This window comes from Haemorhous mexicanus, chromosome 2 (assembly GCF_027477595.1).
Source record: "Haemorhous mexicanus isolate bHaeMex1 chromosome 2, bHaeMex1.pri, whole genome shotgun sequence".
Classification (NCBI taxonomy): Eukaryota; Metazoa; Chordata; class Aves; order Passeriformes; family Fringillidae; genus Haemorhous; species Haemorhous mexicanus.
Window position 1 is genome coordinate 82,744,162 of NC_082342.1, and position 23,852 is coordinate 82,768,013.

A 23,852-nucleotide genomic window follows, 5' to 3' on the forward strand; every position below is an offset into this window, starting at 1 on the left:
TCCCTGACACCCCTCATAACAAGAGGAAGAAGGATTAACAAGACAACTTAAGGGATACAATAGTTCATATATCTGAATTCTTCCAAGTGCCTTCCTTTCCTCAGTCATCAAGCACAGCTTCAGGCAACATCTTATTTATACACCCTCTCCTTTCAATACCAAGCCACAACTGTAGCCACTAGCCCATTATACATTATGAAGAACCCCGGTGGTATTTGAGCTCTCGTTATTTATTAACACACTTGGACATTGGGAGATTACATACAAAGATACAGATCAGACACAAAAAAATTACATTTTGCATGATGCCATAAATGATGCATTCAGGCAATGACAGGAAATGGCACTTATGTATTTGTGGTTCCTGCTCCCAAAACTTTCATCAACAATAAAGGTCATCAACTGTCTCAAATCTAAAAACATGTATCAAGACCTCCAAAACACTGTAAATGTCCTTGCCCTGGAGCTCATCCTATCATAACAAATAATAACACATACAAGAAAATAATTATTTAGGGCTTTGGAGAGAGGACACCTATGAGTTGATGTATTGCCATTACATCCGTGAAATTCATCAGGATTTGCAAACTTCCCACTAGCTGACTGTTCAATTTGTAGACCCACAGACTATTATTAGAACAGATACCAACTGCCAATATTGAGTTCTTTAGGAGTAAGAACAAGACGGCTATTACCGTTATTCAGCAAATGAACAATTTTGCTAATGAATACAATTCAGATCTACCTCATGGCCTCAATTCTTGTCATTTTTTGACTAGTTTAAATGTTACATACACACACACACACACACACACACACAATATATTTTTGACTCAATTTAAGTCAAATCAGAACTACACCCAGTGCTGCCATATGTTAACAGCACAGAATGAGTAGCATATCAATGTCTGCACTCTCATTCCATTCTTTTCAGTACACAATCCTTGGAAAGGGACAGAAGGTAAGCAATGCACCCCCGAACTTCAAGCAGCCTATCCAGATGCCAGTCTGATTGCTCAGTGCCATAGAATAATTCTTTCAACAGACAGCAAAGATTTGACAAGGGATAGAATCACTGATACCAGAAGTCAGATATTCACATTAAGTTTCTCCAAAAGTTGAACATTATAGGTACCCAATTGTGTTAGTATAAGTAGTAAATAAAGTCCTTTCCACTGCAAATGGACAAATAATCCTATTACTCCAAAACTCCAGTCCTACAGCTGCTAAACAGTTTCAGGAAAGGCTACAATGTTTTCAAAATTTTTGGACTTGTCTTCGCAGAAAACAAAGCCAGAAAAAGAAAAATCTTTCTATGCTAATTCACATCATATTTCTAGGACAGTACAGTTTGTTCTTGAAGGCAATCTCAGTAAGCACTGTATTTTTTTCTCCATATCTGAAAGAACAGAAAATTTTTAGCCTCATTAATAAGGAATAAGAATACCACTGTTATTCCAACACTTCCTACGAAGTACAGAGTTCTGCAATGTACCTAATCTTTCACTTCAGCTTTTCTTTGACAACCTAATCATCTGCTAATGATTTTCTATCTAATTCCTACTACTACTACAGCATGAAATTGTATAGATTGGTGTATCATTTGAAAGCTATTTGCTTATGTTATTAGAGACTTCATTAAGTAAAACCAAACTCTAGTACTTTCTAAAGACACTTGCTTCAAAGCACTTGAAAGTCAGATGGCATGGAAAGACAATCATTGATTTCAAAGAACAAGAGAAACTATTATTTATGGGGTAACAGCACTACACATACACAGGTATGCTACCAAAGACATGCTCTGGATGAACTGTCCTCTCCCTCCCCATCCTGACACAACTAACAATCCATGCTTTAGAGCAGAGTCTTCAAGTACTATCCTGTTTTCTCAGAAAGGTGAAAAAGTACTGAAACACCAACAGATGCCATGAATTAGTTATCTTTAACCTTGCAAATTCATATACTACCTTGGGATTTCGAGGTATAAGAGGAGCAAAAGCAGATGGTATGGAATACAGATTAAGATAAACTATTCATCACAAAAGTATGACTAAAAATCTTGCCATTCTGAAGTAGATCATCTGGTACACTACTGAAGAAAATAGTTTAAAACTGTTAACAGTTAAAACTGTTACTAAAGAAAACAGTTAAAATTGATTTTGCTTCCTAAAAGAATTACTGAGTTCTAATCTCAATTTGAAAGAGAAAGAAAGTTGCTTTGAATATCAGCTTCTTCCAGGAAAAACTGACAAGGAGGAGTAACAAGATTTACCTTTAAAAGGATTTTTTTAAGTACTTCATTAATTCCAGAGACTCCAAATAACATAACACTTCCCATCTATAGCTAGATCTCTCATTTTACCAGAGGAGATGTCCATCAACAGACACTTTTAGACTAGAAAGCAGTCTAGCAATTCTCAGTCCTGTTTCCACTTTTCCTTACTGAATTTCTAGAGAAGCAGGCGTAAGACCAAATTTGCTTTAAATTATGTCCCCCACCCAAAAAGAAACCAAAACACACACACAGAAAAAAACCAAACAAAAAAATCCCAACAAAACAAACACAACCACCTCCACTTTCACTGACAGTAAAAGGAAGATCAAATGAGGGAAAATGGCTTCATTTCCACATATGTAAGTGTAGAATTAGGCAGGACATTATTTTCCAGGACAATCCACTTCTTCACTACCTCAATATATTTGAATATACTAAAGCTTCAATAGTCCGAGGGCCAACTATACTCTCCAAATCCACACCCTTAGAAAAAAAAAGTAGCTGTTTAGCAAACATGATCATCTTCACTGAAGGTCTATTACATGCCCAAATATTCCTACTAAAGGAAAGAAAAAAATAAAACACAAAAAAAAAAACACCCCAACACAGCAAAAACCCCTAGAAGGTTCTTCCTTATAATTTCAGCAATATTCTTAGTTTTCATATAATAAGAATATACTGAAATATATAATTATATATTTATATACATATATTAAATATGCATAATTTCTATCATATATTGGAATAAGAATGTGAAAAGAAAGATCTAGAGCTGAGTGTTCATACAATTCAACTGAATTAGCTGGAGAAGGGGTTGATGTCACCCCAAAAAGTCTGCTTTTACAAAATAATAGATTTTAAAAAGCTACAATCAGCATTTTGTGTTTAAATTTATGATATCAAAGTGAACTTCTGTTTATTTTAAATTGATTTCTTTACTAAATTACATTTCCACAGGTACTTGGAAGTCTGTGCTTCATGTAGGTAGCATCTCTAACATGGAAAAAATTCCTAAGGATATATTCCCCTCAAGAGAATAAAATGCAGTAATTTACTTCCACAGAACCTTTCTGGAATAATGCTCACTGGAAATTTAAGCACACAAAGAATTAGGTGGAAATAATCTGGATATAAAGAGCTAATTCAGAAATCTATTTTAAAAATAGGTTTTAACCTGTGTGAAGTAAGCAGCATGTGATTTTGGTTTCTTTTTTTTCTTCCTCCAACTTTAACCTTAAGAAAGAAGAATTGAGAAAAGCGCAAGTTTGGACTTCATCCAAAATATGAAAATAAAAAACTAAGAGAAAGAGGGGAGCATATGTCTGAGTTATACTCCAGAAGTGTAACATGTCTTTTTCCCTTCCACTGGGGGGACAGGCTGTTAAGCAAATCAACAGCAATGGACAACTTTGTGAATCTTAAGGGGGCTGCAAGCAGCTGATGAGGCCCCATAGAGTTCTCAAAAAATTGTCACAAAGGAGCCATGAATGGTGGTAGTGCTGTAGTAAAAAGAACATTACCAGGCTGGGGTGCAGGACTGACAAGTGTTTTGTCTGGGGAGCGTTTCTGAGGCGCTTACCTCCTTTGAAGTCTCTTGGCGTCAGGATGAATGCTAGCTGTCCTGGGGCTGCCATCCCTTTGAGGGGAGGGAGATACAGATGAGCCCAAAGGTTCTCTTCTAAACACAAGTCCTTACTGCAAGCTGGCCAAAAGGTCCCTGCAATCAAAGAAATCATTGTGGTTTTGCATGTGGCGCATTTATGTCCTTTCATCAAGGTCTGTCAGCCATCTAACATGTTCAACCACAAAGGAAAAAATATAGGCATCTGCTGGGTAGCCAATGCAGAACAGAAACTAAGTAAAGAGAAGAACTGCTCATTCCAGTTTGGACTCTGTGAAGTCATGAAAAACACAGGTAACATGACACTTCAGACTAAGCAGAATCATCTCAGTATACAGTATTTTATGCATGTATAAAAAAAGTTGTTTGCCTTTGGAATCATTCTCCAATCCTCTGAAACTCCTGCCTTCTTCAGGTCTCAAGAAAAAATGTCACATTTCAACTCCTAGACACACGCTAGTCAACTCTACTATCTAAGGCAGCAGACACGCTTCAACAATTACTTCTTGCAATCACCACAGCAGTATACAATTAATCTTTAAATGCATCCTTTTTGCCATAAGCTAGTAGTAGGAGAGCTTGCAGAGCCACTTGCTTGCAAAAAAACCCACAACAATGAATGTTCTGTCATAGTGCTGAAAAAAGATTCCTTCTGCAGAGCATTTAGCAGACTTTTGTGTTTGCATGCCAACATGCTAAAGCCACGAGCTACATGTTTTTCCTAAAGTGAGTCATCTCTAACAGTGTCCATATTCACAGCCTCCTTGGCACACTTCCTGGGCACATGCCCTTCCACCATAGAAATGGTTCTTTATAGCCCAGCTGTCACTAGCCTAGGCATGTCATATTAAGCACATGATTTCCCAGAGCTGCAAACTAGTGGGCAATCTGGGTCTGTAACTTTCTACCAAAGTACATTACAGTGGAAGCACATAGACATATATTTCTTGAATTGGCTGCAAAACCAGCTCCTAGGTAGTAAATTCAAGAAACTTGCCCAACAACAGAAGAACAGCACATATTTCACTTCATAAAGGAACGGGTAACCACTATTTTGGAACACTAATTCTACATAAACTCATTCTCTTCCTCCTCCCACCTGCCTACAGCCACTTTCCCTTTCCTTGCTTCATAACAGTGGTGGAAAAATCAAAAATCCTGCCCCTTACAGCCACTATCCTTTTAACTGTTACATTTTTTATTCTTAGTAAGACTGACAAGATTCATCCTTCCCTTCCCTGTCTACCAGGTAGATAAGTACTTCATAACCATATCTACCAAGCCATTGCCTTATGGGCGGGGGGGGAAACCTACACCGCTAACTGTGGTAAGTATTTTCCCAGGAAGTCCACTTACAGAGATTAATGTGTGTGTAAGTCCACTTACAAAGATTAATGTGTGCATCTCTGTAAGTGGTAAATAATGACTTATGTGGTCCTGTGATAATCCCAACAGACCATCTACTCAGCTCTTATAAAGAGCCACCAAGAAGGAAAGTAACATAAAAATGTAACCCATAATCAAAGCTCCAAATAGAACTGAATTTTACTGATACTGGTTATTGATGAACTGTACAAGGTCCCTAACTAGAAAATTGGAACCAAAAGTAAATTAGCATTAGTTCACAGAATTCTTTACCTCAGATAAATTGCATTACATCTAACAGAAGAACCTTGCAGCCAACGAATATTGAGATTAGCAATTTCCCCCCCAAAAAACATCACCCTATACCTGTGTATCTTAAACCTTCTTCACTGGAGTAGTTCACGCCAAGAGGACTCAGGGGGTTTATAATTATTCCCTTCTCTACGCCAGAAACAAAATTCCAACAACAAAAACATGAGGCACAAAAAACCCTTCTTCTCCACTGCCCAAAAATACAATTGCTCTAATGCTTACATCTGTTCCTGTTTACCCATTACATCAAATTAAATTCAAAATGAAAGTTACAAATCAGATTTACTTCTTAGCTCAGATATCAATCCATTTATCAGTTTAACCTCTTTTTTTACCACTTACCACAACTTCTAACATCTTGCACCCTTGTTCTGCAGCCTATCAAGCTATAACCCTCTTTTCCTACCCATTTTGCATTCACATGCTATTAAACTCCATTACTCCATTTACAGAACACACCTTCTAGGCTGATGCCTCTTCAACATTCTTACTACTAATGGCGCTGTACACATATATCAACCCTACAATAGCTCAGGATCTTTAAGTCAGATTTCTGTCAAGCTCATCATTCCAGTCCCAACAGCACAATTTCTCTGGAAACCCCTCATTATTTTCTACTTTTTGTCTTTACAAATTTTACTCTGACTCTTAATTACTGGTAAAAACACCTTATATTCACATAAATAATTTCCATTCTCCCTTCCTTATGTTTTTGTTTTGCTCTTAGAAGTTGTTGTTTCAAGGAACTATTGATGGAAGCAGAAAAGTACAAAGCTCAGTACCTCCAAATGATCATTTTTATCTCAACTGTTATGCAACAGCACAGAATTTAATAGTATAAAGAAAGAAGCTTAAGAATTTGTTTGAAAACATTGGCTACAGAATACAAGAATTGCAATGTTTTAGAACTACTACAGTCCTTAAACCTATTAATTGGGCAACTTCCCTTTTGAAGTTCAGTATTTCTGAGTCTAACCAACTTTTTCCAAATAACAATTTCTGAAAGTTCAACCTTCAACCACTTAAAAATGCTTACTAACACGTTTTGCAACATGCCATAATGTCCCTTAAGTGTAAAGAATGAGACTCTGCTTTTATACCACTGTGCATACTGAGCACACAGACACTTAAAATAAGTAATTTGACACAAAATAGTATATAAATACCAAAGTATACTTAAGTAAAAGAAAGTTAACTGAGCAATGCAGAGTACCTAACATTCACATTCAACTATGTAAGTAACTATATAAGAGCACCAGATTATGATGGACATAGGTAAAGAAGTTTTCAACCAAAATGTTTTATAGGTTCATGAGAACATCAGATCAATAGGCTGGCAGCCCAGGACTAATCACATTCTAGATGAAAAGCTTTGTGCCAGGAAGTGTATCTGAGTAAAAACATGGGGAACCAGCCCACAAAACTAATGCACCTAAGTCTAAACATAAACACATAACACATACACACACACTCTCTTTTTTCAGCTCTACTGCTGGCTGGCTGGCTGATGGAAGAATCTCCATAAACAATGTATTGGCAGTGGGCTTGCATAAAACTTTAGACTAATCTGAACCATCAGTGTACAATGCTCTAATCCTTAAGACAAAAGATTTAAAAATATAAATTAAAAAGAGGTGATTAGTCCCCTACCCACTCAGTGAGCTGAACCACTTCACTGAAAGTTCCAACAGCCTCTGTGGCCACTTTTAAGGCACAGCTGGACCTCCCCTCTGCAGTAACAGCAGCAAAAGGTTTACACCTCAATGCCACATTAATACTATCTTTTCAATTATTTCAGAGGCCTGCAGCAAGAAGTGGAGCAGTTAATGCACATGTTACAGAAGGACATTTGACACAAGATTACATATGGTTAGAAAGCAATGTTGTGTCATCCTCATCTGTATGGTCAAATCCAAATACAGAGCTTCACGTTACAGCTAATCTAGAAGCCATTACCAAAACCTGTGGTACTTTCCTCTCCCCCCGTCTCACAGTTTTTAGGCCACCCAAGTCTACCATTTTTTAATTTTTTTTTTTTTTTAACCTGACCTAGTAGTTTCATAGACACAGATCAGAACTGGTTGATCTGTTAGTGTTTGGGGTTTGCTCTTTTCAAGGTTGTTTTTGGTAGGGAAGGGAGAAGACATTAAGGAACTTGTTTCCCAGATGAACCAAGTCATGATGCAGCCAACAGATCCAACACAAGTTACATGGCAGGAACAGGTAAGCAGGATGGGGAACAAGATACTGCTGCTGCCTATTTTTCATACCTGTTAGATCTGCCTAAAAGCAGGTACTGAGATGTGAAATTACACACATACAGAGGTCAGCAATCACAGCAGTACAGAGGCAGCTTTTAAGGTCATCACAAGGACAACACAAACACACTACTTCCAATAAACCATATTTCACATTAAGCTTTCTAAATTTTTATTTAAAGCAGGATCAGAATAACATGATACAGTTAAGTACTTACACAAAATACAAAATATAGTTACTACAGACACTTTTCTTTGAGATATACTAGGTGATGCTTCCCAACCTTGATGTACTTGTACAGTAAGAATTACTTAGCCATAAAAGGCTAAAAGTGCAGAACTGATTACACGGATGAACAGCAAAATTCTTGAAGTCACCACCATTGTTTACTAGGTAGATTTTTAGACAGATGTGAAAAAATAGGGCAATATGATGCAGATTCCAGAAAGTGCTAATAATCCCTCCAACTGCTAAAGGAAAATACTGGAATAACAAGTTTCTAAAACTACAATTTGAAACAGTACCTTTGATTAAGGCAATGCAAACTAACAACTTTTTCCTCATTAAGAGTACAGCAAATGGAAAGACAGTAGTAAAGACTATGGACAACAAAGGTTCAGATTTTAAGGTAACATCTCTGAAAAATACGAAGAGACCAAATAAATATGAAAACAGGACTTCACAGCAAAACAACACGACTCTAGAAACAGAGTTTATGGGTTCTTTGGCATCCTTTTGCCTTTGTCTTATTTATAGCTATTAGAGGCTCTATCAATGGAAGTTTCCTACTCATTCTCTCAATCAGTAGACTGACAAGATCTGAGAGCCTATCAGAACCACTACAGAAACCTTCTTGCTACCTCCTTCTGAGCATTCCAGACAGATGTCATCTCCACATTTACTACAGAAAAATGAAGGCAACACTCATTCAACTTCTCTGCAGGCCAGGGCTGCCTAATGAGAACAGAGGGTTACCAGGGCTTCAGAAGAGTAAGCATACCAGAACATGGGTCGGCTCATAGGAAAGTGGGCCTCATTTTGTTCTCAACATTGCCACAAGAACAGAATTTTCAACCACAGCCTTCCTCTCATTCCAGCTGCAGGAATTCTCAAAGGTGAAGACAATTCCTTCTAGCTTTGGTCAAGAGAACAAAGAAGGAATTTCAGCACTTCAACTCCTCATAAAATGCAGTGACAACAACATGGTTGCAACTGTAGCAGGAAAAATGGAAGACAGTTACAGCTTTTTTCATTTAATCCTGTCTAAATGAGTCCACAGGACAACGGGGCTAAGGAAGGGTGTGGAGCACAAGTCTCATGAAGATTGCCTGGGGGAGGTGGGGGAGAAAAGGAAGCTCAAGGGAGACCTTATTGCTCTCTATAACCACCCGAAGGGAGGCTGCAGTGAGCAGGGGTTCAGTCTCTTCTCCCAGGTAACAAGTGACAGGATGAGAGGAAACAGCCTTGAGTTGTACCAGGGGGAGAAATTTCTTCACAGAAAAGTTTCTTTCACTTTCTAGAAAGGATTGTAAAGCATCTGTAAAACAGAGAACCCAAGGAAGCAGCAGGCACCATCCCTGAAAGTGTTCAGAAAATGTGAACACATGGTTTAATGGTGAACAATGTGGTCACGGTGCTAAGTTGATGGCTGGGACTCATCTTGAAAGGTCTTCTCCAACTTTAACAATGTTATGACTCTATGGTTCTAACGCCCACCCAAAGCTCAGGGAATGTAGTTGCAAAAGTCAGCTCTGAAAGGGAATGAGCTGCTGCTGTGGGGCTGGGCACAAAGCACAACAATGGATCATCAAGAAACTACTCACACGTTTCACTTCTCCCTGTGCTGGGGTAGCACCCCTGTTGCAGGGGATTCTACAGTCTTAAAGTTAAGCAGGAAAAATCTCTGTTCTGCCTCCCACCCCGATAAGCATGATGAAACCTGCCAAAGGCTGCCTGCTATATCAAATGATGACAAAATGCACCAAGTCCATTAACGTCTGGCTGACCCACAGCATACATTTAAGGTCACATCAGCTCAGAGATGCTCAATGTTGAAGCAAACCAGTTAAACCTGCAAAGCAAAAGAACACCAACTTTAAACTTATTGAAGTCCCACATAAACATCCACATTCCAAGTTACATTACCTAGAATATTCAACATATCCACATTAAAGTTCATGAGTCTCCTAAGGCATTCAAGCTCAGGCTTCTTTAAATTCAGCAAATACTGACAAAAAAAAAACCAAAAACCTGCTAGTGGCATAAAACCCTCCTCATATAAGCTGTTCCAATATTTAAGCTGTCTACCCTTTAAAACAGTACATGAGATTATCAGATGAAATTTGCTTATCTTGACCACTCAGCAAGTACATCTTGTCATATTTTGGCATAACCAGTTAGAAAGCACTAAACTATCAGAAAGGCCTTTCCTATATACACATTGCGTCACTTCCAACCTTCTCTTAAAAAAACAAAACATAGCCTGAACTCCAGTCATCCTCCGGACAGGCTTGCCAAACTACAGGCTTCCCAAACCTTCAACTGCTCCTGAGAAGCTCTTTACTGACTGCATTGCAGTTTTCCAGCTCACTGTGAACTGGCCACGTTATTCTGAGAAGAGTATCACTGATCCTGTGTATACTAAAGCCCTAACCAACACAAGACTTGCTATGGCTCAGCCACAGCACTGTTTACCAACCTCACATTCATCTGATTACCAAAAATAAAGCCACAGAATAATTTCAGAATCACCATTTTTCATAAATAATTTTTTGTGCTGGCTGGAGTTCATTTGCCAGAACTCACTGTACTATAGAATTCAGTTAATTAAACTTCATAAAAACACTTTCTTTTTTTAATTAGGGTAGACTGTGTCAGCCACAAAATTTAACCAGAAGCTATTTTCTGTGTTGCTGTCTATAGAAACACTGGCTTGACTTTCAGCAGTAGGTATATTACATCCTAGACAGGAAATAAAAAGCCATACTGGTTTTATGTAACAAAAAGCCTAAAAATTATTGGCAGCTATCCTTTATGAACCTTCTATCACTGCTTCCCATAAACTTTTTTAAAATAATTCTTAAAATACATTCATAAAATGGGAGGCTGTCTGCATGAAATAAAGGGGAAAATATACTGTAAGTAAATTTAAACAGTTCAAAAGAGGGTATTCTCTGAAGCTCCAAAGTGTGCTAGAAAAATATATTTGGAGGATGAAGAAACATAAGCTTAGAGACAGTATTTTTTAAAATACATACTACAAAACTAGTTCAATACCAGTTTGATATCATTTGCACCTAGTTACAATGGATGATGAAAGGACTTAGAAATTATTTGCTCTACCATTACACACATATGTACAGAAGTCTAAGATGAAGAAATGAAAGAATTTTTAACATATACATATGAACACATCAATCTCAGTTTTTGGCCATATACACTTATTAACCTAAGTTTAGAGCATAATGTACATATACATACATGCAAAAAAGTCAAGGGTCTTTAACCTTCAATGTTTTAAATACAAACATAAATTAATTTGCTCATATTTCTAAATAATAACAAGATCAAGAAATATAAAAATATTATTAAGTTATAATAAAGCCATACTTCAAGAAAAACTGAAGAAACATTACCAGAGAGACATATGCATCTTGAAAATAAAACATATTTCAAACAACAAGGACAGAAGAAACACCCATGGAACCAAATCTAACAAAGCTCTTGAAAAATTGGTAAAACAGAATAAGATGCAAAAAGCAGAGCTGACAAGCTTCTCGACTGAAAAAGTTTTAAAATAAGTAGCATAGCAATACTTCCTAAGAGTTCCAGCACAGCAAAACTCAGAAGAGACAGCAAATTTCAGCCAAATTTATAAGAAATTTTTTAAAAATTAACCAGAAAAAAAAAAAAATCCCTAATCCATTGCACGGAAGAACATGGATGCTGTTAACCTAAAATCTAAATAAGTAAACAGATCCAGAGAAGTTTCATGAATTAATTCCATAAGGATCTAAAAAGAACTACTATTCTTTTATCCTTGGAGCATTTAATCAGATCATAGAGGAACAGATAAACCTTTCATTTGGAAGACAGCAAGGACCATTAATACAGGCTTTTAACACACCATGGCAGACAAGGAATGGCAATCCCTGTAGATATCTGCACCCACGTAAACCATGGAACTGCAATTTACATTAAGAGCAACACTGCAGTTACTTAGTATATCCTACAAACAAAAGACCTTTTTTCCCAATAGAATGGGAACATTAAGACATTTTATTTAAAAATACAATGCCTTTAGAAAAAGACATTTCCATTTCTGTTTTATATAAATGCATCTTGATTTCCAACAAAAAGCTGTACCACAAATAAATTTATATTCAGAATGACAACCTAAACTGGTACCACTTCACTATTGCTTTTGCTCTACTTGCATGAACTCTGATCACAGCAACTGCACACAAATCTCCAAAAACAGATGCACAGAACAAAGTCTAGAAGGAATGCAAGGCTTGCTTTATGGGAGCAATAAGTTGCTTCTTATTTAAGACTCATTGTGCTAAAGCAGTAATATTTCATATGAACAGATATGGCTTAGTTTTTGCACATGAAAGAAGAATTTGCTATAAACACGCTTTCAAAACATTCAAATAGGATATACAGAGTATTGCAGAGTTAACAAGGCTTTTGGGTATATCACACTATTCTAGGTAGAACCTAAAAACTAGCCAGTGTTTTTAAAAAGTTACTAGAACATAGAAACTTTCATTAACTCATTAAATTGTAATACTTATTTCAACTGTCCCACCATGTATATCATTCAGAAGGCACCAAGAGCTTGACAAGCTTGTCTCACATCATCTCAAGACAGCAAGAGGCCTCAGGCAAGCACAGTAGTATTATATAAGCCTTCTAAAATTTCAAGCAACAGGTTCCTGAACACACTGGCATATAAAATCACCTAGCTTAATGGAAGAAGGTGTGGAGTAACAGAGAATGAAGAACAATATAAAATTTCTCAAAGACAGATGATTTGGTTTCCTAAAAAATAAACAAATATTAAAAACCTCAAGCCCAAAACATTCTGCCTACTTAGAGAAAGGATAGCAATTCCAAAAACAATTTCAATCTGTATGCCAAAATAATTAATAGAAAATCAAATTAAGAGTTCCCTACAAACAGTAACTCTTTCTATCCAACATCCACCAGAACCACGGTCAACATGCACGAGGCTGCACAGACTAGAGGATGATAATTAGTGAAGTGGCTGGCAATATAAACTGAGATCCTATTGTTTTCCTACTTGCTTACTTCAAAGAAGTTTGTTCTGTGACAAGACATTGTTATCTTTCTTGTAATTAGTGCTAAATTGTCCAATCACAGAAGAAATAATGTCTCAAATCACTCAACACATGGAAAATTAATGTGTTGAACATTCTCAGTGATGGATTATCTACACTGTCAGAAACAGAGCCAAAAGATGGTCAGACCCTTATAACTACATATAGCAATCCTGGTTTCCAAATACAACAGAGACCAGCAGCAAACAAATTTAGTTTCTAGCCAAGAGTATGAACCAATTCATTTAAATATTATTATAGTCCATTTTGTGCATGTGTGTATATATTTATGTGATGACACAATATCTCTATCTGATAACAAGACCTTACTCTTTTTTTAGAAAGCAAATAGAACTGCAAAATGTTTCTTTTGCAAAAGAACTTACCACTTATCAGCATCACCTAGTAACTACCACACATTCATTTTTAACAGCATAAAGAAATCAGCTTTTTGTTTTGAAGACCAAAAGTGCTGCAGTACCAAGTATCTTACAAACAACACACATTCACAATGCACTGAAGCAATGAGTTCATGAGTAGCTTCACATTCTACTAACTGCAGCAAGAGCTATACTTCACTGCAAAAGTAACTGAGTCACACACGGCCACTACTGGTGCTGTATCTTAGAAAGCTGACACAAGCTGAAAAACTCACAGCCTACTGCACTGAACAGAAAAAGAGATATGGAAGGTATCAGAGGGTACCCCCCCCAACAATAAGCACAGCAATAAGTATCCCTATTGACTCTTCAACCCAGCCAAACTCATTCAGGGTACAGAGCCCTACAATCTCCTCTCACCTTCCACCAGGAAAAGCAGCCACTGCTGTAACACCTTCAAAAAACATCAACATTCACTTAGTTCAAATTTGAACTCTGGATTTCCTTTTAGCCTAATTGTAATTATACACATTTTTAAAACTAATAAGAAGTTTTCTCCTCTGACTTTTTTTATATTCTATTTCTTATCCTGTAAGAGCTAATAGCCCTTGCTGGTTTCTCACGTGGGCACAAATGACACCAAGGGTAATAGGAACTATCACATTCAATATCAGGGCTCTGGAGACAAGGGTCTGGAGGCCCAGGTAGTCTTTTCCTTAATTATGCCAGTTTTGGTAAATGATGAGAGCAGAAGTAGATAGATTTACAAAGTAAACTGGCTGCACCACTGGTGCTGGCAACAAGGTTTTGGTTTAGGACTCTGCTGACTAGAAGAGATAGAACCCACCTCATGAAACAGGTCATATAAGCCTTTGCCAACAGAATGGCCAACCTGGTAAAGTGAGCTTTGAACTAGGAAAAGTGGGAGAAGAGGAAAGGACATTCCTTTGCACCCCTACTGAGACACAGACAAACTCAAATACCTCTGTGAAGTGCTGGCACACCAATGAAGGCAGTATAGGGAACAAGCAGCAGGAATTTGAGATCTCTGTGCAGTTACGAGGCTTTGATCTCATTGCAATTACCCAGACATGATGGGACAGCTCACACAGCTGGAATGTCACAGGGAAGGGCTACAACTGTTTAGAGCAAACAGACCAGGAAGGCACAGTGGTGCAGCTGCCATACTTCATTTAACTACCAGTCTTTGACAGTGTAATTTCAAAAGCAGTGGTAGAAGCCATGAGGAAAACTTTATCCAATTTACTGTGCTCAATTAACTACCTTCTGATGCTTCTGAGACCAAACCTATACGTAAGTCCAGTTCTGGTAACAAGTTATCAGGTCTAAAAACCATTAACAAATTACTGATAAGATATCCAAGCAAACTGGTTCAGAGCACAAGGAAGAAAGGAAAAACTGTCTCTCACTTGAGAAACGCATATTCTGGATCCAGAAAAAGTCCTTTTTTCTTTGGAAATTAACTGGCAATCTCAGAGATAGAGATAGAGATAGAGATAGAGATGATAGAGATAGAGATAAAGCAGGGTCCCCCTTTCAGAACCTCCATGTCTTTGCAGATAAATAGAATACTTCCACAAAAGCAAAAGCAGACTGAATAAAGTATTTTCTGCCTACTTCTAACTTCAAATCCTGCCAAGACAACAATCTCTTATCTAGATTCTCATCTCACTGTCATAAAAGAAAGAGCTGTCAAGATGGGAACAAAGTCTGCCCAAGGAATAAAGTAATACCAAAAGCTTCCAGATACTTCCACAACCTTCAAGACATAATAAATCATTACATCCATCCAATTAAAAACAATAACAAAAAAGAAAACCTTAACAAAAGAGCAAATTATCTGGCACACTTCAAACTGAATCCTGACAATAATAATATGGCAGTGGGAGGAAAAGGAAACAGATTCACAAGACAGTTAACAGAAACCCCTTCCATTATTAGCTTCACTTATGTCTAATGTGCAAAATTACTCACTTTCAGATTTTAATTTTTAAATCACTCAGACAAAGGCTAGGTTCAGTCTCCTCAGAAGAACAACCTAAGAGCTTAGAATGTTCAGGGATCAAACCTTGACAAAAAATTTCAAGCCTCATATAACAGCTGATACTAATTGCTTTTAATGTTTTGGTAATTCAAATGCAGACTTAGGTTGCATTTTCTGAATTTAAATTAACTAATATTAGAGAATCTAAACATATTAGAGCTCAACAAACTCATGCTATTTAAAGGAGGTTTTGTACAGATATAGCAATAGACAAGCACTTTTTCTTATTAAATTCTGTCACATACTTCACAAAATACAGTAACTCATTCTTTCTTTCGAGTTAAAAGGACAAAAACATATTTTTCTTCAACCGAGGTTTGACAAACCTCACCAACAAAAACAGGCACAACTGCATAGCCTGGAAAAGATTCACCTGTAAAACCAAATAGCCACCATCTGTGAGTATCTTACCTTTAAATAGGATCCATAATATTTAGTTACATATGGACTGTCACACTGACTCAACACCGTGATTTCTTGTTGGATGTCTTCTATTTCATCTTCTGCTTCTTCTAGGTCAATAATTTTTATAGCAACAACTTTCTGAGTCCGATTGTCAATTCCTTTAAAAACTTCACCAAAAGACCCCTTACCAATTCTCTCCAGTTTTGTAAACAGTTCTTCTGGATCTGCCTTCAGAGTCTGTTAAAAAGAAATGTAAAGAGAAAAGTCACTCAGTATTTTTAACAAAATGTGGTATTTTTAAAGGCAACAAACACTTCAAATTCTGCATATTACTATTTATCTAGTTACCTTTTTCTACCTCCATAATTGTCATATTCTTTCTAAATCCCTTATATGCACACACTGCTATGTTTATATTTCACTGTATATAAAGAAAAAATTTAACACTGTCTGTGTGTCAGGGTTTTATCCTACTGGAAAAAGAAAATGCTGCCATCTCAATTTCTTTTTCTTTGCCAATAAAGAGTATCCAGAATGGAAGATCATTATAAAGATTTGTTTTTTATTAAAAGCAAATAGATCAAACACCACTACCAAAAAAAGTAAGCCTTTAGTCTAACCTTTTCTCTTTAAATTGTTCCCTCCTAGATCCCAGAATCCCTCTTTCGCATTTGCCTCGTATCTCATCCTTCCAAGGATTTCATTCACCTTCTTCAGTGCACAGAGCACTATTTCCTTTTGTTTGTGTAACAAACAATCCTCTTCAATGTTCTCCTACTATGGATCACCTGCATGAATAGCCATGCTCCCTCCCGCTCCCTGATGCCAAGGTTTTCTCAGTCAGGATTTATCTTTTTCTTTATCTCTCAGTTGCGCAAAGTCAGTCACTCCTAAAAAACATCCTGTTCCAGCTTTCATGATTTGAGCAGCCACATAAAAGCCACCTAAACATGCAAATGTAGGACTGAGGTGGAGCACACTGCCACATTTGCTTTTACTCCACTATTAAGTATTCAGCTCACTACTGCTTCTCACTTTCAGTGCACAGATGGTAAGTTCCACAGTACACCTTCTTAATCTAACAGCATGGAGCCTCACTAGCTAACAAAAAACACAAACATTACAACTACAGGGGGGTTGGACTGTATGACCTTTAATGAGCTCTTGCAATCCAAACTTTTCTATGACTAAACTGAAAAAGTCATAAATAGAGGGAAGAGTCATAAAATTAAGAAAGACGGGAAAGGATTACTTGGAATCTTGTACTTGAGAAATCAAATTAACACTTTAAGAGACTTCAGACACTTGTAGTTTTAAAAGGATGACACTCATGCTAGCTAAGTGAAAATACATAGTTCATACAGAAAAAGGTTCATACAAGAAGAATTCAGTAATGCCTAAATAAGCATAAAACCACAGTTTATGCTTAGCCCAAATGTGTAGTAGCATGAAGAGGGGAATGAGAATTTCTAGGTTACCACTGACAAGCACTGAAACATTTTCTTTAACAATTAAATTTATCTTATAAAGCACCTCTCACCTATACTTTTCTGCTCTCACATCTCAAAGTTACATAATTAACCCATACAGCTGCAAGAGGAAGATAGCCTAAAACCCAGTTTCTCTAGAGGTATCTAAATTTCACAGCTGAAAGAGGTGTTTTGAGGACCAGGTAGCTGGGACTGACTGAACCCAAAGATAAACCCACTCAGTTCTCAAAGCATTTCATCATCATCTGGCACAAACCGGGAGTACATAACAACTTTTAGTACTTTAAAGTCAGCTATAAGACATCACAGATTTCAGATAATCAATCCAGGAACACATCACTGGTGAGATTAGTCCAAAGCAAACACACTCCAAGTGTACCTACTCCAAGACTTCACCAGCCCCAAGAAATTCTCCTGGCTTCACATCTTACTGATCCATCCTTTTATCCAAAGTCAGTTTTGGGAAACAAACAGAAGGGCATGGGGTTATATCACCCTTTCACCATTAAATGAACGGAGCAAAAGATCCACACCCCTTCCACCAAAAGCAGCTTGTTCCTCCGTTAATTTCAATGTAAAGTGAACAACATGCTATTACACACTATTAAATATTGCATAATAAATCTATATATTTATGTATCTCCCACTTAAGAAACCAGACCAGGGCACTTCATATTTTTCCACAGTCATCCCTCAGCTGCACAGTAACCCTTACCAACACTTCCAGGGACATAATTTCTAAGAGATCACTAAACTACAAACCAAATTGTGTTTACTGGTTCTTCTCATGCCTCACAGAATGCTCTGCTCTCAATATTCAAACCAGTCTTGTCTGAGAACTCTTCATGAATAAAAATAACCTTAACACCGGCATCAGATATTTTCCCTTGTGGAAAACAATTATCCGTCTACACTTTCATACATCCTGTGTTGGAATTTGAGATGATGTGCTGTAGAGAGATGTGCACGCCTAATCCAACCACGCAAGCCTTCTAGTTCCATTCACTAGCCACAGGAATCTGAGCATTACATCATTACAAAGGCATCTGGGTAAGCCACAAACCAATCCCAGTTGCAGCTGCCTAAAACATTCCATGTTTCACCTCCTGAGACTAAAAAGCCAGCACTGCTCAGTTGCAGTGCACTGCAGTTGTTCATATGGAGAAAATGCAAGAGCTACCTGCCAGCAGCTTTTTAAAGTTCTGCTGGTTTTATAGATACACCCCCTATTTTCCCTTTTCCTCTTAACAATCTATGACTATCATATATTAAAGCTCCTTGTTTCACAGCACCACAGTCTTCAGAGATTTTCAGGAACCTCACAGCTTCTTTTTTACAGTGTCAAGCTCCTGGGATTCTGGTGTTGGGCTGGCAGTTTTATAAGATCACTGTAAAAGAGAATTAACAATTACAGAAAAGTGAGGAGGATAACTTGCTGGAAGACCCGAGAAGAAGGGAACAACTGTTTGCTTGAATTTTTAAAATCAAAATTTTGCAGCCATTTTGAAATGTTAATTGTTCAATAATAACACAACAGAATCAAAATCATTATCAATAATAATGTTATTTCAGAAGCTTCCTGTGAAATGACTAATTATTAAACAAACAAACAAAAAAAAAACACTTCTTCCCAGTTCACAACTTTTGTAAATTCATTCCTTTGTTCTAAAATGTAACAGTTGTCATTCCTGAATTTTCTTCTGAGCAACAGAAGGTAGCAGTTGTTTCAAAGAACCCAAACAACACACTCTTGCTCTGTAAGAAAGGTCTCAGTTTTCTTCTCAGAACACCAGGTGTTTGAAGTGAGAGCCTTAAACCACTGGCAAGCTATGTTTTTGCAAGAACTAAGAGTTGGTTTCTTCAATGACCTGCTGTGAAAGCAAATGAGTGGCCAATTCCCACCCTTTTTTCTGCAATCACATCTGGAAAGGATTCTTGCTAAATTTGATTTTGCTTGGTTTTAAATACTTCCAACAGAGACAAAATAAACAAATAGCTTTATAATTATTCTCTCCACAGAGAAAATTACTTCCAAAGACACTGTCACTATAGTCTTGCTGACTCCATTCTTTGCAAACTTTTACTAAGCATAGAGCTTATTCCTACTAATATTAAAATAATGGGAACTGGTAAAAGAACCTTCATGTAACGGAGCACATCAAATATTGATAGAAACCACAGATTAGAACATCAATATCTGCTGCAAATGGGTAAAGCTAATCAACTTGATAAAGAATTAGATCTCTACCACTAGAACATTTTATTCAAAGCTTGTCACAGAATACACACTGTGACAAATCAAAAACAAGTTTTGGAGCATTCAGATTGAATGGTTCCAGAACTTTCAATTTCCACAGACACTTGAATTACTTTGCTTTTTATTTCAAATAGTTTTTCACACTTCTCAACACAAACTGCAACCATCTTGTCTCACTGTCCAGCTTGTTCAGCCATGTAGAACAAAGTCCTTTTCACCATAAGCAAAGCTACCATTCATCCAATAATTTGAGTAATCTCTCTGTACTTGTTCCACATTGGATGCATTACTTTTGACCTTAATCAGCCAGAAAAACATACTCCATTTAAAATTAACTCTTCTTAGTACCTAACAACACTGTTGCTTACTTCTACAGAATAAAAATAGTCCAATACACTCTCAGATCCTATTTGTTCAATTTGGTCTCATGGCTCAAACTCAGCTGCAGTCAAATAAACCAAATCACCTCCTCCTAATGCTCTGTATTTCCAACTAATGAGCTCCCAGACTTTTGCAAAGGCTCTTTGTAATACTCACACTTATGACAAGCTGTACTTTATGTTGTTTTGTCCAGTAATTCCAATCCCCAGGGTTGCACAGTTCTTCAGCACTGCCTCTCACAGGTAACAGGTGCCTTTAAATTTTGTCTTTTTCAGGCATTGCTTTTTTCTATGCAAAGGTCACTTTTCAGTCAGCAATTGTCAAGAACAGTCCTGTGACACTAGCAGTGTCACCTACTCTGACACCACTACCTCTGCAGTACCCTCTTCACAGTCAGGGTTACACACATCTTGTAACATTTATTTTTATGAATCCCCAGTTCTCATCCACACTGACTGTCCCTTAAAGCTCAGTAGAAAATGTTACTGTAATTCAAACTAGTTAGATTCAACTTTATCCATAACCATTCTGACAGAAGATACAGCTTTGAGTCTTTCCCCACATCTCACTCCAGTTCTTATTTCTAACCTCTTTTTATGAAGAGTTGTTCCAGTTATTGTAGAAAAGCATTAAAAATATCTCTTTAACTTACAAGAATTATAAAGCATCTCCATAATCCAAGTTCTTAAGCTTAACTGTGCAACTGATTGTACTTGCAGATCTGTTATGTCTCTTTGCAGCTCGTTTGAAATAGACTATCATCTTTTATCATCTCATTTTGTATACTTTTCATTTCACCAAATCAATTTCCAATTTTTCAGTCCAATTCTCATTCCCTATCAAGACTGAGCCCAAAATATGATAATCGGAAGAGGTTCAGAGATTTCTGGGGATTGTTTAGCTCGGAAAAGAGAAGGCTGGGCAGCTAGAAATCTTACTCTGTGTGAATACCTGATGGAAAGGAGTAAAGAATACAGGGCCAGACTCTTCTCTGTGGTGTCCAGCAGAAGGACAAGATGCAATGGCCAGAAATTGAGTTATAGGAAACTTCATCTAAACTTCCAAAATAAAAGAGGAAAAGAGGAAAAAAAAAGGGAAAAACAAAAACAAACAAAACCACTAAAACAAACAAACAAACACCCTCACAAAGCTAAAAACCCAGCCTTTCTTAATATAAGGATTATCCTGCATTAGATTAGGGCTGCCCTGGCAGGTTGTGGATCCTTTGAAGTATTCAAAACTAGGCTGGATGTTGTCCTGAGCAATCTGGTGACTCTACTTTGAGCAGGAGGTGGAGTAGATGTGCTCCGCAGATCCCTTACAATCTCAGCTATTCTGTGATTCAATTCCTATCACATCAAGAATTAGTTTTGCTGCTAAATTTACTGCAAAGAAACGTAATTTCTTCAAAATTGAGATACCATTGCTGCACATAATTTCTTTACTTTTTATCTTTGGTCCAACCAGAGAACAGAACTCTACCAAAGACGTTCACGCAGGAAATTCTCCCACATACCCTGAGAACTTAGAGCCTAAAGCCAGTCAAAGTGACCAGCAGGCACAGTTGATGTCATTCTCCTTCACACAGCTCTCCATTTCAAGAAGGCACTGCAAAGGTTTCCCTAGATCACTACTTGCAATCTTTCAAAAACCATTTAATGTCTCTTCACCTCAACAGACCAGTATTAAGGAGCTCCCCTTTTTACTTTGATCCCCACAAAGCTAGCAGCACAGGGGGCAGCAGTAGAGATATATATTCAAATAAGCCCTCCCACAAACTTGGGGTACCAAAGCAGGGGGCAGGGAATAAACAAACCTTCGACCCAAAAAATTTAAAAAAAGCAACCACCAAGACCCCAAAACACCCATATAAGATGGTTTTGCATCAGAGAAAAAACTACCTCAAGAAAGGAGAAGCCTCCAAGTTTGCAACCCAGCATTTCAGCTATCTCAGAAGCTCACAAGGTCTTGTTTCCAGCAATATATATACCCATATATGAATAACTGAAACAACACACAAAATTATTTCCTGCAGTTGGTGTGAAATTGAAATATAAAAGAGGCACTAAACAAATGATAAATTATTTGGTATCAATCTCTACCTGTACTTTCAAAGAGCAGCCAACTAACGCAAAAAGACAAAATATAATCAAGTACTTGGATTTATAGTCTGGGACTTTTAGATAAACAAGGAAAAAATAAAATACATTTTTAGAAGCCTTAAAACTGGAACCAAATTTGAACCATCTCTGTCTTATTTATCAATAATAAAGTAAAATGAGACAAACTACCATAGCCATCTTAGAAATATCAGGAACAGCAACAACTGATTTTATTTTATTTTAAGACAAATCAGCAAAACATTGAATAAGAGGTACAAACACTAGAATGAAAGCATTTATCTGTAATAACTAGGTGTAGAACTAAGATTCAGCTCTTTCACCGAGAATTTGTCAATTATATAAAGAAACACAAAATTGTTTTCTTTTTTTTCTTCATACACATTCCATATTTCTCACTTTCCATCTCCAATACTATAATTATTCAATTCAGACACATGCTATCAGAAGGAAATTGCTTTTTTCTGGGAGAAAGACAATATGCCAAAAATATGGAGAATTAGCAATAGCAATACTTTTAACTATCGAGAAAAAGGAACAACTGCCATAAATTCTGCCATGAAACTTCAATGGGTTTAAACAGGGGAGAGTAAGCAAAAAATAAAGCTGTAAACCTTGCATCTCAAACACTGAAGGTAAAAACATTTAGCATGAATCACTATGGCCTACTAATACTCATATTTGTCACACAGTTAACTCTCTTGTTCTGATTTCTATCTAGATTGAAACAGGTTGTAACATTTCCAGCAGGAATAAAAAAGTTGCCTAAAGTCAGCCTATAATAAAAGTATTCCTCAGCCCTTACATAACTCTCTTTCCACTTATTTTCAAGAAAGATGCACTTATCTTACATTCAGTATACAAAATATTCGATTCTTCATCAGTAACATAAATATACAAAGCATGCTTCCAGATTTCTAATTAACCAATACCATTTTCTGGGTGCAATGTGGCCTGCACAAATCAGTCTGAAATTTTCTGATATTTTTCATTCAGAAAACTGCTTATTGTACAACCCTAAGAGTTTAATACCAAAATGAATAGTTACCTAACTGCAGCCTGTTTCCAGAAAACATTTAAATGGAATTTTTTCCTGAGTTTTTAGTGCAACATCACAAAAAACTTTCATAACCTGTAGCTGACTTCCTCCCTTTCATCCATCACACTTCTAAACTGTAAATTACTGCAATTAAAAATCTCTCCATGCCTCAGGCACACAGTGAAAGCAACACACAAGTATCAGCAGTATGTACAGTATGGCAGCGAAACACAAAATGTATTTTAGACACCAAGAGAAAGATAGCTAAGGAAAAATGTCCCAAAACCAGTTTTAGAATAATGTCTCTCGCTTGTTTACACTTGCTGAAAAGTTAAAACTTCCTTGATGAAAATCACTCTTAATTAGCTAAGCTACTGATAAAAAGAAAAATAAAAAAGTAGCTCTTCAGGGAAAACCCCATCAATACGACAAACAGCTGAATAAAGAATGCTAATAGAGGCAATTAGAAAGTTATGTTGCATTAATACTACTTGAGAAAAATAAGGAAAATAGTGAATTTTAGGTTCTACAGCAATCCCAT

The 23,852-nt window shown here is 36.9% G+C and overlaps 1 protein-coding gene across 5 annotated transcripts in view; it reads right to left on the reverse strand.

Moving 5' to 3' along the window:
• STK24 (serine/threonine kinase 24) overlaps positions 1-23,852 on the reverse strand; it is a 52,170-nt gene that overhangs the window by 23,012 nt on the left and 5,306 nt on the right. The window contains exons 1-3 of one of the 5 annotated variants that reach the window (XM_059839274.1): positions 16,645-16,832; positions 16,031-16,261; positions 3,855-3,992 (exon numbers count right to left, since the gene is read on the reverse strand). Coding sequence is in view for 1 of the 5 variants with exons in the window: in XM_059839272.1 (XP_059695255.1) it covers positions 16,031-16,261 (231 nt within the window). In the remaining 4 variants the exon portion in view is untranslated. Of the gene's footprint in view, positions 1-3,854; positions 3,993-16,030; positions 16,262-16,644; positions 16,833-23,852 lie in introns of those variants that run through there. The other 4 variants (XM_059839276.1, XM_059839273.1, XM_059839275.1 and 1 more) reach the window with 4 other exon arrangements.